Here is a 16,639-nt window from a genome sequence, read left to right as displayed (position 1 = left end):
CCCGTTCCTCCGAGCATGATGGACCCGGAAGGCCAGCATCGGCTGGCCTAGGTAGAACCGACCCCGAGGCTCCCTGACTGCTCCCCGGCTCGGAGCTAGGGGGCTGGGGTCGGACGAGCGGCCGATCTGACCGCCGCACAACTATGGCGGGGCGTGCAAGCACGGGACCCGCGGAACTCCTCCCCTGGTCGGCGACTGAAGCGTCCCGCCGACCAGGACTTTGCACGGGCGCCGGGCATGGGGGCACCACCGAGGCTGCCCTGGAGCCCGAGCCCCCGGAATCCGCGCCCTCCCTCTGACCAGCTTTGGGGCGCGCGGGCTGAGAAGGACCCGCCCCGGAGTAAGCGGGGCGAGAAGGGCCCGCCTCGGGATGCGCGGGGCGGGAAGGACCCGCCTCGGCCACTGCTGCCGCCGAGGGAGTCGAGGTCGCCGAGACCTTTTGCTTCTTCCTCGGCTCGGTAGGCTCGCCCGAGAGCTCGGCTGCCCTCTTCTGGAAGCGGGCGTAGAGGACTTCGCTTTTCGTCACCATCTTTGCGATGTCTGCAAAGATGAACAAAATTAGAACATTAGAACAACAAGGAAATAAAAAGCTGTTTAACTATCCTTACCATGAGGATGTGCCGAGCTCAGGCCCACGTTCACCAGAGCGTCCTCGCTAATGAGGCCGTTCAGCAAAATCCCGTCCCCAAGGCTGCGGAGGGTATCGAGGGTCTCTTGCTCACGCGGAGAAAGCTGGGGAGGCCTGTTGATGGACTTAAGCTGGGCTGGCCCCCACCTGGAGGCCTCTGGGAGATGGGTGGAGCTCTTCTGCGGCTCCTGGGCTTCTGCTTCTGGGCATTTCTATGGCTCTCCAGCTTCGTCGCAGTGGACGCTGTTGGGGCTTCTCCGCCTGCTGGGGCCAGCAAGGGGACCGCCGTCGTCGATGGGACAACTGCCATTGCGGTCACTGACGATGACTTCGTTTGCGCTACGCTGGATTGGTGGCCGCCGGAGAAGTGTGATTACGGGACTTGTAGCTGGGGCCTCGCATCCGTGCTCAATCTGGTAAAAAGTTTGTTTTTTTTGGCTTAGTGCTGATATATTTTGCAATGTGGAGCTCGTCAAAATTTGAACTTTTATTCATATGGATTTTCTCAGAATTGTTTTTTTTTTTTGTGTGTGTGTGTGTGTGGGGGGGGGGGGGGGGGGTCAGTTTGGTAGCAATGCTCAATTTGGTCAAAAGTTCGGATGTTTGCTCTGTATTGTGTTATAATTTGTAATGTGGAGCTTGTCAAAAACTGAACTTTTTTCTTTTTTGGTCGAATTTGGCAATTGTTTGTGTTGTTTCTAGATTTTTTTTTCTTAGCATTGTCTATGTAAAAATTTATATTTTTGTCAGTATTTGGCAATGGTTTTCTATGATTTGGAGCTTAATTAAAATGAAGAATTTATATTTTTGCCTCTATTTGGAGAGTTTTTTTTGTCTATGTGTTGTTTCCAGATTGTTTCCCTTTTTTCATTTCGAGTGAAAACTATTTGTAGTTTTCATTAATATGCTAATTTTATTTGTTTCACTCTTCTTGATATCATAGGTTTGTTGAATGGAAATTGAAAATGAGGATCGAGTACTTCTGATAAAGTTCACTCCATCATCATTTATATTTCCTCATAATGTCTAAATCCTGTGAGGTCCCATTTTACATTTTGAAGATGGTTTCCTTGACATGGTTTCTGATATTAGTAGTAGTATATAGTCTTAAGAAAAAAACGATCTTCTTCTTCTTCTTCCTCTGAAAAGAAATGAAGGGCTATTTGGTTTACTATGCTTCGTTCCCTTCTATAATTCAATTGTTTATTTGGTGTGTTTATTTGTCCATCTCATGTTAGTGTGTGTGATCCAGACTTTTTTTTTTTCAAAACAAATATTACTTTCTGAATGTGAAGGTAAAATGATTGAAAATGGTGATTGACACAGGTGTTTCATTTTTTCCTTCCTGTAGAATCTTTCCAACAAGATTTTATTGAATGCTGTTAAAGGTAAGTGCTTTCCTAGTATTTTATTTTAAAAAATTAATCTATGCCTATGCTTTTAATATCAAATGGCCAATCTAGTTTTTTTTTTTTTTCCTCTGAACTAATTTGTGTGACTGTTGCTGGAAATTGGACCCGGGGGCCGCCGCGAAGCCGGGGAAGGAGGGGCTCCGCCGCAGGGACGGTGGGCGACCGCGCGCCGGCTGCTGACGTCCTCCGGAAGGGGTGGAGCTCCGCCTCAGAAGCGGTGGTCGACGGTGCGCCGGCGGGGTGGTGTCCTCCTGGGGGCCGCAGGTCCTGCAAGAAAACCGGTGGCCGGGCTCCCCGGCGCCGGCCCTCCGATGCTTAAGTCAGAGGGGGCAGATATGTGGAGAGAGCGGGGGAGAGAGTATGTGGAGAAGACAGTGTCAATATGTAGATAAGGTGAAGGAGATTGATGTCATCAATGGTGTCTGTGCTGTTTACTTCTATCTTCTCTCCTCTTTTTCGGTCCCTCTTTCGGGGTTTTCCGGTCCTTCCGCCCCCCTTCTCTTTTCCCCCAGGTTTCCTTTTATAGTGGGATTTTGTGTTACCTGGGAGGTGACGGGGAATTTGTCCCTTTCCGTCATAATTGGGCACGATTTGGCCCATTAATGGCTAGTGGAGAACGGGACCGAATCAGACCGGAACCAGGGAGTTGTCACGGTCGATCGGACCCGTTGGAGTGGTTGAACCGTCAGCCGCAGTGGGCCTGGGGTTCGTGGATGGTAAGTGCATTTATTACTGAATGAACCGGCGGTCAGAAAGAGCCATACGCTCTGATGGTTCAGCGATCCGGAGATCGTCTTGAGCCGTGTTCATTAAATGACTGAGTGCATCGGAGACTTGAGGAGGTCTCGTGCATTAATGACATGTCGTGCCGAATACCCGCGAAGATCTTATGCCTTGATGGCTTGGAGATGGCAGCAGGTTGAACATTTGGTTGAGGCGTCGGCTCGGCAGGGGTGCCGAGCCGAGCTGGTCGCCCAATAGGGCGCCCTGTGGCGGGGTCGGCGCCCTTTGGGCGAGCACCTTCTAGCCGAGCGCCTCTATTTGGCGCTGTCTCTGGTCGGCGCTTTCTAGTTCGAGCGCTTCTCTGGTCGGCGTCCTCTGGTCGGCTCTTCTAGCCGAGCAGCTTTACTTGGTTATTTTGGTTGGGCGCCTCTTCTTGGCGCTCTCTCTGGTCGGCGCTCCTTAGTCGAGCGCCTTCTGGTCGGTGCCCTTTGGCCGAGCGACTTTCCGGTCGGCGCTCTTTAGTCGAGCGCCTCCGTGGCGGTATGACTTAGGGTTTTTCCCCCAACACTACCCCCGACTTCCGAGTTCCAGTTGGCTACCAGCTGGAGCGCGGGAAGTAGCTTTGGTTGGGTCATTTCGGTTTCCAAAAATTTTAATTTACTGCGCATTTTGAATTATCGGAAGCTTCGAGGTGCCTTTAATAGGCGGCGTCTCTTGTTTCTCGAAAAGTCTCATTATTGGGACACTTTTTGCGAAGCGTCCTCGCATCGTGGGCTCATGATGGGGCCGCACGATCTTCGATTGCGGACGCCTTTCCGCACGATCCGATGGGGCGCTTCGGCGTTCGAAGCGCTGGCCCTAATTAAATGCGTCGTTCTGTCTTTTAGACCGACACGCGTCGCCATCCAAACAGGATACAGCGTCTCTCGCTGATCCGGGCCGTTGGGGAGGTCTATTTAAACTCTCCCCCGGCCTTCTGTCCTCTTTCTATTGCTTCCTGCTTCCAGCTTTTCTTTCTTCTAGTCTTCCTCAGACCGAAGTTCCTTTTCTCCGGCATCTTCCTCAGGTTGTCCTTTTTTTCTTTTTTGATCCCTTTCTTTCTCTACAATGGGTTCTCTCCCCAGTGAAGTCGTATCCACCATGAGCACCCTGGAGGTCGAAATGACCGAAGAGTGGTTTTTCCCTCTTCAGGGGTTCCGTTTGGAACCCGCCAGGCGAAGGGATCGGGTAATCGATCCTCCGGTAGGCCGGATTGGAGTGCACCTGGAGTCACTCTGGGCCGGCCTCCGATTTCCTCTTCACAGCTTCGTGAATGAGCTGCTAACCGTATGCCGGTTGGTTCCGGCGCAGCTCACTCCGAATGCCTGGAGGACAGTGATGGGCTTCCTGTCACTGTGTTTACTGCAGGGGATTCCGACCTCTGTTAACGTTTTCCGACGACTTTTTATTTTTAAGTCGAATCCGGGAGACGGGGAGTGGCTTTACATCGCCCTTCGGGCGGGTCGGCCACTTTTTCATGGTGCCCCCTCGTCCATTCATGGCTGGAAGGAGAAGTTCTTCTTCCTTGGCTCTGAACGGTCCTGGGGGTTTGACCCCAGGTGGGGGCCAGCCCAGCTTAAGTCCATCAACGGGCCTCCCCAGCTTTCTCCGCGTGAGCAGGAGACCCTCGATACCATCTGCAGCCTTGGGGACGGGATTTTGCTGAACGGCCTCATTAGCGAGGACGCTCTGGTGAACGTGGGCCTGAGCTCGGCACGTCCTCAGGGTAAGGATAGTTAAACAGCTTTTTATTTCCTTGTTGTTCTAATGTTCTAATTTTGTTCATCTTTGCAGACATCGCAAAGATGGTGACGAAAAGCGAAGTCCTCTACGCCCGCTTCCAGAAGAGGGCAGCCGAGCTCTCGGGCGAGCCTACCGAGCCGAGGAAGAAGCAAAAGGTCTCGGCGACCTCGACTCCCTCGGCGGCAGCAGTGGCCGAGGCGGGTCCTTCCCGCCCCGTGCATCCCGAGGCGGGCCCTTCTCGCCCCGCTTACTCCGGGGCGGGTCCTTCTCAGCCCGCGCGCCCCGAAGCTGGTCAGAGGGAGGGCGCGGATTCCGGGGGCTCGGGCTCCAGGGCAGCCTCGGTGGTGCCCCCATGCCCGGCGCTCATGCAAAGTCCTGGTCGGCGGGACGCTTCAGTCGCCGACCAGGGGAGGAGTTCCGCGGGTCCCGTGCTTGCACGCCCCGCCATAGTTGTGCGGCGGTCAGATCGGCCGCTCGTCCGACCCCAGCCCCCTAGCTCCGAGCCGGGGAGCAGTCAGGGAGCCTCGGGGTCGGTTCTACCTAGGCCAGCCGATGCTGGCCTTCCGGGTCCATCAAGCTCGGAGGAACGGGTGCCCTTTGCGCCCACCTGGTCGGTGTTCGAGGGCGATTCAGTTCTCGAGAGCCCTCGAGAGCCCTCGAGTAGCGCGCGAAGTATTTCGGCTCGCGCAGCTCCCGGCCGACCGGGCCATGATGCAGTCTATTGCTGGAAATTGGACCCGGGGGCCGCCGCGAAGCCGGGGAAGGAGGAGCTCCGCTGCTACAGGGGGCGGACGGCGGTGCGCCGGCCGGCCGCGTCCTCCACTGGCGGGGCGCCGGACCTGCAGAAAAAACCGGTGGCCGGGCTCCCCGGCGCCGGCCCTCCGATGCTTAAGTCAGAGGGGGCAAGTATGTGGAGAGAGCGGGAGGAGAGAGAGAGTGTATGCACAGAATATTTTTGTTAAGATGAAGTAAAGATGGAAAGCTTTGATGTTATCAATGGTGTCTGTGCTATTTACTTCAAGCGTTCCTCCCCCCTATCTTTCCTCCCAGGTTCCCCTTTTATAGTGGGGTTTTGGTTACCTGGGAGGTGACAGGGGAGTTTGTCCCTTTTCATAATAATTGGGCACGATTTGGCCCATTAATGGCGTAGTGGAAGATAAGGCCGGATCAGACCGGGGTCAGGGAGCTGTCACGGTCGATCGGACCTGTTGGAGTTGTTGAACCGCCGGCCGTAGTGGGCCTGGGGTTCGTGGATGGTAAGTGCATTAATTGCTGAATGAACCGGCGGTCAGGAAGAGCCATACGCTCTAATGGTTCAGCGATCCGGAGATCGTCTTGAGCCGTGTTCATTAAATGACTGGGTGCATCGGAGACTTGAAGGGGTCTCATGCATTAATGACGAGTCGTGCCGAACGCCTGCGGAGATCTCAAGCTTTGATGGCTCAAAGATGGCGGCAGGCGGCAAGTTGTAGTGGAGTTGTCAAATCCCTTGGGCTTGGAGAATTAAATGTTTAAGGCACCGGCTCGGCGGAGATGCCGAGCCGAGCTGATCGCCCAATGGGGCGCCTTGTGGCGGGGTTTCTTTCAAGTATCCTTGGTCGGCGTCTTTTGAGCGGGTACCTCCTAATCGAGCGCCTCTATTTGGCGTTGTCTCTGGTCGGCGTCCTCTGGTCGGCTCTTTCTAGTCGAGCAGCCATACTTGGGCATTTTGTTGGGCGCCTTTTATTGGTGCTCTCTGGTCGGTGCTTCTTTGGCCGAGCGCCTTCCTGGTCGGCACTTTCTAGCCGAGCAGCCTTCGGGTCGGCGCCTTCTGGCCGAGCGCTTTCCCGGCTAGCGCCCTTTGGCCGTGCGCCTCCGCAACAGTATAACTTGGGGTTTTTCCCCCAACACTACCCCCCGACTTTCGAGTTCCAGTTGGCTACCAGCTGGAGCGCGGGAAGTAGCCTTGTTGGGTCATTTCGGTTTCCAAAAAATTAATAATTTATTGCGCGCTTTGAATTATCGGAAGCTTCGAGGTGCCTTTAATAGGCGGCGTCTCTTGTTTCCCGAAAAAGCCTCATTATTGGGACGCTTTTTGCGAAGCGTCCTCGCGTCGTGGGCTCATGATGGGGCCGCACGATCTTCGATTGCGGACGCCTTTCCGCACGATCCGATGGGGCGCTTCTGTGTTCGAAGTGTTAGCCTTAAATAAATGCGTCGTTCTGTCTCTCAGACCGACACGTGTCGCCACCTCAACAGGATACAGCATTTTCTGTTGATCCGGGCCGTTGGGGAGGTCTATTTAAACCCTCCCCCGGCCTTCCGTCCTCTTTCTATTGCTTCCTGCTTCTAGCTTTTGTTCTTCGTCTTCCTGAGACCGAAGCCCCTTTTTTCCGGCATCTTCCCCAGGTTGTCCTTTTTTCTTCTTTTTTAATCCCTTTCTTCTTCTACAATAGGTTCTATTCCTAGCGAGGTTGTATCCACCATGAGTGTTCTGGAGGTAGAGATGGCCGAAGAGTGGTTCTTCCCTCTTCGCGGGTTCCGTTTGGAACCTGCCAGGCGAAGGGATCGGGTAACCGATCCTCCGGTAGGCCGGATCGGAGTGCACTCGGAGTCACTCTGGGCCGGCCTCCGATTCCCTCTCCATAGTTTCGTGAATGAGTTGCTGGCGGTATGCCAGTTGGTTCCGGCGCAACTCACTCCGAACGCTTGGAGGACAGTGATGGGCTTCCTGTCACTGTGTTTACTGCAGGGGATCCCTACCTCTGTTAACGTCTTCCGGCGACTCTTCATTTTTAAGTCGAGTCCGGGAGACGGAGAGTGGCTCTACATCGCCCTCCGGGCGGGTCGACCAGTCTTCCATGGTGCCCCCTCGTCCATTCATGGCTGGAAGGAGAAATTCTTCTTCCTGGGCTCTGAACGGTCCTGGGGGTTTGACCCCAGGTGGAGGCCGGCCCAGCTTAAGTCCATCAACAAGCCCCCCCAGCTTACTCCACGTGAGGAGGGGATCCTCGACGCCATCCGCAGCCTCGGGGACGGGATTTTGCTGAACGGCCTCATTAGCGAGGACGCTTTGGTGAACGTGGGGCTGAGCTCGGCACGTCCTCAGGGTAAGGATAGTTACAGCGATTTTTTATTTCCTTATTGTTCTAATGTTCTAATTTTGTTCATCTTTGCAGACATCGCAAAAATGGTGACAAAAAGCGAAGTCCTCTACGCCCGCTTCCAAAAGAGGGCAGCCGAGCTCTCGGGGGAGCCCACTGAGCCGAGGAAGAAGCAAAAGACCTCGGCAGCCTTGACTCCCTCGGCAGCGGTGGTGACCGAGGCGGGTCCTTCCCGCCCTGCGCATCCCGAGGCGGGCCCTTCTCAGCCCGCGCGCCCCGAAGCTGATCGAAGGGAGGGCGCGGGTTCCGGGGGCTCGGGCTCCAGGGCAGCCTCGGCGGTGCCCCCATGCCCGGCGCCCTTGGCGCAGAGTCCTGGTCGGCGGGACGCTCCAGTCGCCGACCAGGGGAGAAGTCCCGCGGGTGCCGTGCTTGCACGCCCCGCGATTGTTGTGCGGCGGGTGGATCGGCCGCTTGCCCGACCCCAACCCCTTGGCTCCCAGCCGGGGAGCAGTCAAGGAGCCCCGGGGTCGGCTCCACCTAGGCCAGATGACGCTGGCCTCCCGGGCCCATTGAGCTCGGAAGAACGGGTGCCCTTCGCACCCACCTGGTCGGTGTTCGAGGGTGATTCAGCCCTCGAAAACCCTCGAGTAGCGCGCGAGGTATTTCGGCTCGCGCTGCTCCCGGCCGACCAGGCCATGATGCGGTCCATGAGCTATAATGTTTTCATGGACGCTACCCGCTGTAACGCCATCCGGGTAAGTCAAATTTCCTATTTATGTGATCTGCGTAGATTCTTTACTAGCGGTGTCTTATCTCTTTTCGTCTCTTTCGCAGCATTTGCACGAGACGGAGATGCTGATGCACCTGATCCAAGAATACCGGGAGCGGGCCCGGAGGTGCCAGCACAGCTATGACGAGGCTCAGGCGAAGTACCTAGCCGCCGAGGCGAAGTACCAGGCCGCCGAGGCCGATCGTCAGGTGCTCCAAGAAAAAGTTGGAGCATCGGAGGAGGGAGTTCGAGCTCTAACCGCAGAGCTCGAGGAGGAGAAGGGCGCGCATGCTTTGACACGGTCCGAGCTGCGCGCCGCAGAAAGCCGCCTGGCCAAGGCCGAGCAGGCGCTGGCCGCCCGCGGGCAGGAGGTAGAAAGTGCCCGCGGCCGCCATCTAGAGCTCGAGCGGGAGCTCAGGGACCTTGAGCGGAAAGCCTCCTATCACGAGGCTCGGGAGCTCGAGGCTCGGGAGAATGCCCAAAACGCGGTGAGGCTCTTCCGTGAATCGGAAGAGTTTCGCGACCTCCTAGCAGAGGAGGGCGTAAACGGGCTAATCCAGGGCTTCCGGGATTTCCGCAATCAACTGCGGTGGCTCCTCCCGGATTTTGACGTGAACCTGCTCCAACCGGGAGCAGGGGTCGAGAGGCCGGAGGCGGAGGTGGAGGCAGAACCTCCGGAGGCGGAGGCAGAAACTCCGGAGGTGGAGGCAGAACCTCCGGCGGCCGAAGCCGTCCCCGAAGCTGCTCCTGCTGCTGCCGAGGCTATCGAAGCCCCGACTGCCGAGCCTACCCTCCTGGTGTGGCCGAAGCCGAAATAGTTGAGCTCGAGTCCTAGTGTAATTTTTGCTTCTTTTTGTTTAAGTCGGGACGGCTCCCTATACTTGTAAGGTCCGAGCCCGAACCATTGTACTTAGCCTACGGGCTCTTTTCTGAAATGAATATTTTTTCTAAAAATTCATCTATCGTAGCCTAAGTCTCTCTGCTCGGATCCGCTTTGGGTTCCGAGGATAGGGGCTCTTAAAGTCTCAACTTCTTACTCGCCACAGGGTTTGGGTTCAGCTTGCCTAGTTCTACTGCTCGGTCCTTCGACCATTAGCATAGCGATACTTCGCAAAGGATTTGAGCTCGAAAAGTCTTTCCGAGCTTAGTCCAAAATTCGACCGAGCCCTAAGGCGGTCTCTAGGACTTGAAGATTTTAGTGAATCTTGGGTCCGAGCCTCGAGTTATCGGGGCGGACCGAGTGTTCTCCAAGCAATTGGGCTGAATACTTGTCAGCTCGTGACAAGGATTCAGCAGTTTAATAGTTTGGTGCCGTGAGCACTCTTTCGCCGAGGCGATCGAAAATGCTCTTCTGCTCAAGGTCCATTCTTTGGGGACGTCGGCAGAGATCCGAGGGCAATAGATAGCGCAAAAAACATTATTGTTAAAGCATAATCGGGTACCTTGTACCATATGCGTCAATGCGCCGAGGCGACTGAAGACGCTCCTCTGCTCGGACTCCGCTCTTTGGGGACGTCAGCAGAGAAATTCAAGAATGAAATAATGTGAGGACATTAAATAAACGGGTACCTGGTACCATGTGCGTCGATGCGCCGAGGCGACTGAAGACGCTCCTCTGCTCGGACTCCGCTCTTTGGAGACGTCAGCAGAGAAATTCAAGAATGAAATAATGTGAAGACATTAAATAAACGGGTACCTGGTACCATGTGCGTCGATGCGCCGAGGCGACTGAAGACGCTCCTCTGCTCGGACTCCGCTCTTTGGAGACGTCAGCAGAGAAATTCAAGAATGAAATAATGTGAAGACATTAGATAAACGGGTACCTGGTACCATGTGCGTCGATGCGCCGAGGCGACTGAAGACGCTCCTCTGCTCGGACTCCGCTCTTTGGAGATGTCGGCAGAGAGATTCAAGAATGAGCAAGCCAAGCTCGTGTTGAAGTCGGTGGAGAACGAGCCAAGCTCATTTGGTCGAAGACCACATCCCAACGTGTTGGGGCATCCCGGTAACCAGGGCGTCCCGACGTCTCGGGGCATCCTGACCGTGGTCAGGGTAGGCGAACGAGCCGAGCTCGTCTGGTCAGAGAGGACCGCAACTCATAGCCGGGGACGCACGAGCCGAGCTCGACGGTGGAAGCCGATGGAGAACGAGCCGAGCTCGTCTGGTCACCTAAGACCGGACCCCGACGTCTCGGGCCATCCCGACGTATCGGGGCATCCCGACGTCTCGGGGCATCCTGACCAGGGTCACTTTGGGCCGTGGTCAGGGTAGGCGAACGAGCCGAGCTCGTCTGGTCAGAGAGGACCGCAACTCATAGCCGGGGACGCACGAGCCGAGCTCGACGGTGGAAGCCGATGGAGAACGAGCCGAGCTCGTCTGGTCAGAGAGGACCGCAACTCATCTCGACGTCTCGAGCATCCCTTTAGCCGGGGCATCCCGACGTCTCGGGGCATCCCGATAACCGGGGCATCCCGACGTCTCGGGGCATCCTGACCGTGGTCAGGGTAGGCGAACGAGCCGAGCTCGTCTGGTCAGAGAGGACCGCAACTCATGGCTGGGGACGCACGAGCCGAGCTCGTCGGTGGAAGCCGATGGAGAACGAGCCGAGCTCGTCTAGTCACTTAAGACCGGACCCCGACGTCTCGGGCCATCCCGACGAATCGGGGCATCCCGTTGTGGCAGGGCATCCCAATATATTGGGGCATCTTGACGTCTCAGGGCATCCCGGTAACCGGGGCATCCCGACGTCTCGAGGCATTCTGACCGTGGTCAGGGTAGGCGAACGAGCCGAGCTCATCTGGTCAGAGAGGACCGCAACTCATAGTCGGGGAGCACGAGCCGAGCTCGACGGTGGAAGCCGATGGAGAACGAGCCGAGCTCGTCTGGTCAGAGAGGACCGCAACTCATCTCGACGTCTCGAGCATCCCTTTAGCCGGGGCATCCCGACGTCTCGGGGCATCCCGATAACCGGGGCATCCCGACGTCTCGGGGCATCCTGACCGTGGTCAGGATAGGCGAACGAGCCGAGCTCGTCTGGTCAGAGAGGACCGCAACTCATGGCCGGGGACGCACGAGCCGAGCTCGTCGGTGGAAGCCGATGGAGAACGAGCCGAGCTCGTCTAGTCACTTAAGACCGGACCCCGACGTCTCGGGCCATCCCGACGAATCGGGGCATCCCCGTTGTGGCAGGGCATCCCAATATATTGGGGCATCCTGACGTCTCAGGGCATCCCGGTAACCGGGGCATCCCGACGTCTCGAGGCATCCTGACCGTGGTCAGGGTAGGCGAACGAGCCGAGCTCGTCTAGTCAGAGAGGACCGCAACTCATAGTCAGGGAGCACGAGCCGAGCTCGACGGTGGAAGCCGATGGAGAACGAGCCGAGCTCGTCTAGTCACTTAAGACCGGACCCCGACGTCTTGGGCCATCCCGACGAATCGGGGCATCCCGTTGTGGCAGGGCATCCTGACCGTGGTCAGGGTAGGATAATGAGCCGAGCTCGTTGGAGAGCGCACCACGGACTCACGAACATCTTCAGGGAGTCCACACAGGTACTCATCCCGCAATATCGGGGCATCCCAACCGTGGTCGGGGGTGGAGGAACCTGACATCATGAGATAAACCAGGAGGATAGGTGAGCTCAAAGTAGGTTCGTAAACCATAAGTTTATTATAAAATGAAATCCATAGAATGAAATTCAATAATTGAATAATGGACCTCTTTGGGGTCCTACTGATAATACACGCGGAGATTTTCAGAACTCCAGCTCCGCGGAATGAGAGCCCCGTCTAGGGACTCTAGCTGATAAGTTTCGGGTCGGCGAATGCGCGTGACTCGGTATGGTCCTTCCCAATTCGGAGCCAACTTCCCTTGCTCTGTCGGTCGGGAGGCTTCAGCTCTTCTGAGGACAAGGTCCCCTGGTCTGAAGGATTTGACTTTGACCCTGGCGTTGTAGTACTGAGCTGTCTTTTGCTGGTACCTCGCCATGCGGACTCGGGCGGCCTCCCTTGTTTCCTCGATCAGGTCGAGGTTGCTTCTGAGCTGCGAAGAGTTTGAGCTGGCGTCGTGGTGCTCGACTCTTGGAGAGGGAAGCCCGATTTCCAATGGGATGACGGCCTCCGTCCCGTACGTCAGGTTGAAGGGAGTTTCGCCGGTTGGGACGCGGAACGTAGTCCGGTAGGCCCACAGGACGTTGTATAGGTCTTCGACCCATTGTCCTTTGGATTTATCGAGCCTGGCTTTGAGACCCTGCAAAATGGTACGATTCGTTACCTCGGTTTCTCTGTTCGTCTGGGGATGTGCGACCGAGGTGAAGCGATGGTCGATGCCAAGCTCGGAGCAGAACTCTCTGAAGTGGACGTTGTCGAACTGGCGACCGTTGTCGGAGATAAGGATGCGGGGAAGCCCGAATCTGCAAATAATGGACTTCCAGACAAAATCCCGCATCTTCTGCTCGGTGAACCGGGCGAGGGGCTCGGCTTCCACCCACTTAGTGAAATAGTCGATGGAGACGACCAAGAACTTCCTTTGCCCGGTGGCCAGTGGAAATGGCCCAAGTATGTCAATTCCCCACTGAGCAAAAGGCCAAGGGGAACTGATCGAAGTCAGGGGAGCCGAGGGCCGGCGCTGAATATTGGTGTTCCTTTGGCACCGGTCACATCTTTGGACGAAGTCCATGGCATCCTTCTGGAGCGTCGGCCAGTAGTATCCTTGACGCAAGATTTTGTGGGCCAACGCTCGCCCTCCCAGATGATTTCCACAGATTCCTTCGTGGACTTCACGCAGAATATAATCGGCCTCTGTTGGGCGGAGGCATCTGAGGAGGGGAGAAGTGAAGGATCTCCGATAGAGCTTCCCCTCGTATAATATGTACCGGGTGGCGAGGCGCTTGACTCGGCGAGCCTCTTGTTCGTCAGTGGGGAGGACTTCATCTTGTAAATAGCTGGTGAGTTCGTCCATCCAGCTTGGCTCGAACTCAGCGCAGAAGGTCTGCTCGGGCTCATCTGTACTGGACTTTTGGAGATACTCCAGTACTGCTTCCTTGGGAAGCTCACTCATGCGGGAGGACGCCAGTTTTGATAGCTGGTCAGCCCTGAGGTTCTCCGACCTGGCAATATGTTGGATGTGAAAAGAGTCCAAGGTCGAGGCGAGATCCCGTACCTTCTGGAGATACTTCCGCATGATCGTGTCTCTGGCTTCGAAGTCCCCCATAATTTGGTTGACGACGAGCTGAGAATCACTGAAGGCCTTCAAGTCCTTCACTCCTAGCTCCTTAGCTAGCTTGAGCCCGGCGACAAGTGCTTCATACTCCGCCATATTATTGGAAGTAGGGAATTCGAGACGCAAGGCTTGCTCGGCAACCACCCCCTCTGGGCTGGTGAGAATGAGCCCTGCTCCGCTACCCCCCGAGTTTGAAGAGCCATCGACATGCAGAGTCCATGTCAAACTCGGGGTCTGCTCCACTGCTGGCTCGGGTTCAGACTCGACCTCATCCGGTATAGTGCACTCGACTATAAAGTCTGCGAGCGCTTGTGCCTTGATCGCCGGTCTGGGTCGGTACTCGATGTCGAATTCCCCGAGCTCAATAGCCCACTTTGTGATCCGGCCCGCACGGTCTGATCTCTGCAGGATCTGCTTAACTGGCTGGTCGGTCAGTACAGCCACTGTGTGGGCTTGGAAGTAAGGTCGGAGCCTCCGAGCCGAGATGACCAAAGCATAGGCGGTCTTCTCCAGCTTGGAGTATCGGGTCTCGGCATCCCTCAAGACCCGACTGGTGTAATATACTGGCTTCTGGAGCTTGCCCTCCTCTCGGACCAGGACCGAGCTTACTGCAACAGGGGAGACAGCTAGATACAAGTAGAGGATTTCACCCTGTTGAGGCTTTGTGAGCAGGGGAGGGGAAGCCAGTAGATGCTTGAGCTCCTCAAAAGATTGTTGGCACTCGTCCGACCACAAAAAATGCTTCGGCTTCTTGAGGGCTGCGAAGAAAGGAAGGCAGCGCTCGGCCGAGCGGGAGATGAATCTCCCGAGGGCTGCGACCCGGCCTGTGAGCCGTTGTACCTCCTTGACCGTCCTAGGAGGCGTTATCTCTTGAAGGGCTCGAATCTTCTCTGGGTTAGCCTCAATTCCTCGTTGAGTAATGATGAAGCCGAGGAACTTGCCGGAGGTGACTCCGAATGCACATTTGGCTGGATTGAGCTTCATCCGGTACTTTCGGAGTGTGGAGAATGCTTCATTGAGGTCGGCTATATGGTCTTGCGCCGCCTTGCTTTTCACTAGCATGTCATCCACGTAGACCTCCATGTTTCGGCCAATCTGATCCTTGAAGATCCGGCTGACCAGCCTTTGATAAGTTGCCCCGGCATTTTTTAAGCCGAATGGCATCACCTTGTAGCAGTAAGTTCCCCCATCGGTGATAAAGGCTGTCTTCTCCTCATCTTCTGGCGCCATGCAGATCTGGTTATATCCGGAGAAGGCGTCCATGAATGCCAGCAGCTCGTGACCTGAGGTGGAGTCCACGAGCTGGTCGATGCTGGGAAGTGGGAAGCTGTCCTTTGGGCAGGCTTTATTCAGGTCGGTGTAGTCGACGCACATACGCCACTTCCCGCTGGCTTTCTTGACGAGGACCACATTGGCGAGCCACTCCGGGTAGGCTATCTTCCGGATGAAACCAGCCTCAAGGAGTTTGCTGACCTCCTCGGCCGCCGCTTGCTGTCGTTCAGGGGCCGCACTTCGCTTCTTCTGCCGTACGGGCTTGCTGGTCGGCTTTACTTGGAGCCGGTGGACCATGATCTCAGGATCTATCCCCGGCATATCTGCAGGCGACCATGTGAAGACATCCATGTTGTCCCGTAGAAAGTTGACGAGGCGTCCCCTCTCGTGCTCATTGAGGCCGGAGCCAATCTGCACGGTTAGCTCAGGAGAGTTCTCTTGTAAGGGAACTTGGATCAGCAACTCACCAGGCTCTACCCGCTCTTTCCGTGGGTCGCTCCGTGCCTCCACGACCTCAGTTGAGGGCTGGTCGGTTGCTGGGGCAGGCACCTCGGCTGGTCGCCTTGCCTCATGGGTCGCCAGGTAGCATCGCCTTGCCACCATTTGGTCTCCTCGAACTTTGCCCACTCCCTGGCTGGTGGGGAATCGCATGAGCAGGTGGTGAGTCGAGACTACCGCTCGGAGGGCGTTGAGTCCTGGCCTTCCGAGGATGGCGTTGTAGACCGAGGGCAGGCGTATTACAAGAAAGCTCATGCCCACGGTACTTTCTCGAGGGGCGAGCCCGGCTGTGACCAGAAGATCGATCTCGCCCTCTACTGGGACTGAATCCCCAGTGAATCCCACTAACGGAGCGTTCATCCTCCGTAGCTGTTCTTTGGTCATCTCCATCTTACAATACGCACCGAAGTACAAAACATTTGCCGAGCTTCCATTATCAACTAAGATGCGTTTTACATCAAATTTATTTATGATCATGGAGATGACCACGGCATCATCATGGGGAGTTTCAACCCCTTCAAGGTCGTCATCTGAGAAGGAGATGGCTTCAGAGGTGCGCTGGCGCTTCGAGGTTTCTTCCCCTGGAGCTTCTCCAACCGAGGACCCACCTCGGAAAGTGTTGATGACGCCGGCGATAGGCCTGTTGGCGTTTGAACCTTCAGGCTGCGCTGCTCCTTCGGCCGGCTTCTTCCCTTCACGCCGGCCTTGTATGAACCGATCGAGCACCCCTCGGCGGATGAGTGCCTCGATCTCGTTCCGGAGCTGGTAACACTCCTCGGTATCATGGCCATGATCCCGATGAAAACGGCAATACTTCCGGGGATTACGCCGAATCCTGAGGTCTGGCTTCGGAGGTGAGAGCCGGATGTGATCCCGACTCTCAATCTCCATGAGGATTTCGGCCCGAGGAGCATTGAGAGGAGTGTACCTTTCGTACCTCCTTTCGGGCGCGCCGGTCTGCAATGGGTACCTCGGGTGGAGTGGCGACCTTTGCTGTGGTGGCCCCCTCAACCGGGGTGGACTCTTCGGGCGGGGCGGATTCTTAGCTCGTCGCGGAGACGGGCTTCTGGGCTGGCCGCGCTCCTCGCGGCGTCTCTTTTGGGGTTCTGCTCGGCTCCGCCCCGTCTAGCTGCCACGGCCTCCTCTGCCTTGGCGTACTTTCGCGCCCGGGCGAACATTTCGGTGAGGTCCGCGGGGAAGCTCTTCTCGATCGAGAAGAGGAATCTGTAGGACCGGGCTCCAGTCTTTAGCGC

At 56.3% G+C, this 16,639-nt stretch overlaps 1 protein-coding gene across 7 annotated transcripts in view; it reads left to right on the top strand.

Moving 5' to 3' along the window:
* The window catches only part of LOC120104587, a 119,904-nt gene that overhangs the window by 69,497 nt on the left and 33,768 nt on the right, over window positions 1-16,639 (top strand). For 6 of the 7 annotated variants that reach the window (XM_039115976.1, XM_039115973.1, XM_039115974.1 and 3 more), the window contains one exon: window positions 782-1,044. In XM_039115976.1, the coding sequence (XP_038971904.1) occupies window positions 782-1,044 (263 nt within the window). Of the gene's footprint in view, window positions 1-781; window positions 1,045-1,979; window positions 2,017-16,639 lie in introns of all 7 variants that reach the window. The other variant, XM_039115975.1, reaches the window with a different exon arrangement.

This window comes from Phoenix dactylifera, unplaced genomic scaffold (assembly GCF_009389715.1).
Source record: "Phoenix dactylifera cultivar Barhee BC4 unplaced genomic scaffold, palm_55x_up_171113_PBpolish2nd_filt_p 000046F, whole genome shotgun sequence".
Lineage (NCBI taxonomy): Eukaryota > Viridiplantae > Streptophyta > Magnoliopsida > Arecales > Arecaceae > Phoenix > Phoenix dactylifera.
The sequence above is the reverse complement of the archived record's forward strand: the minus strand, read 5'-3'. Positions and strand labels throughout refer to the sequence as shown.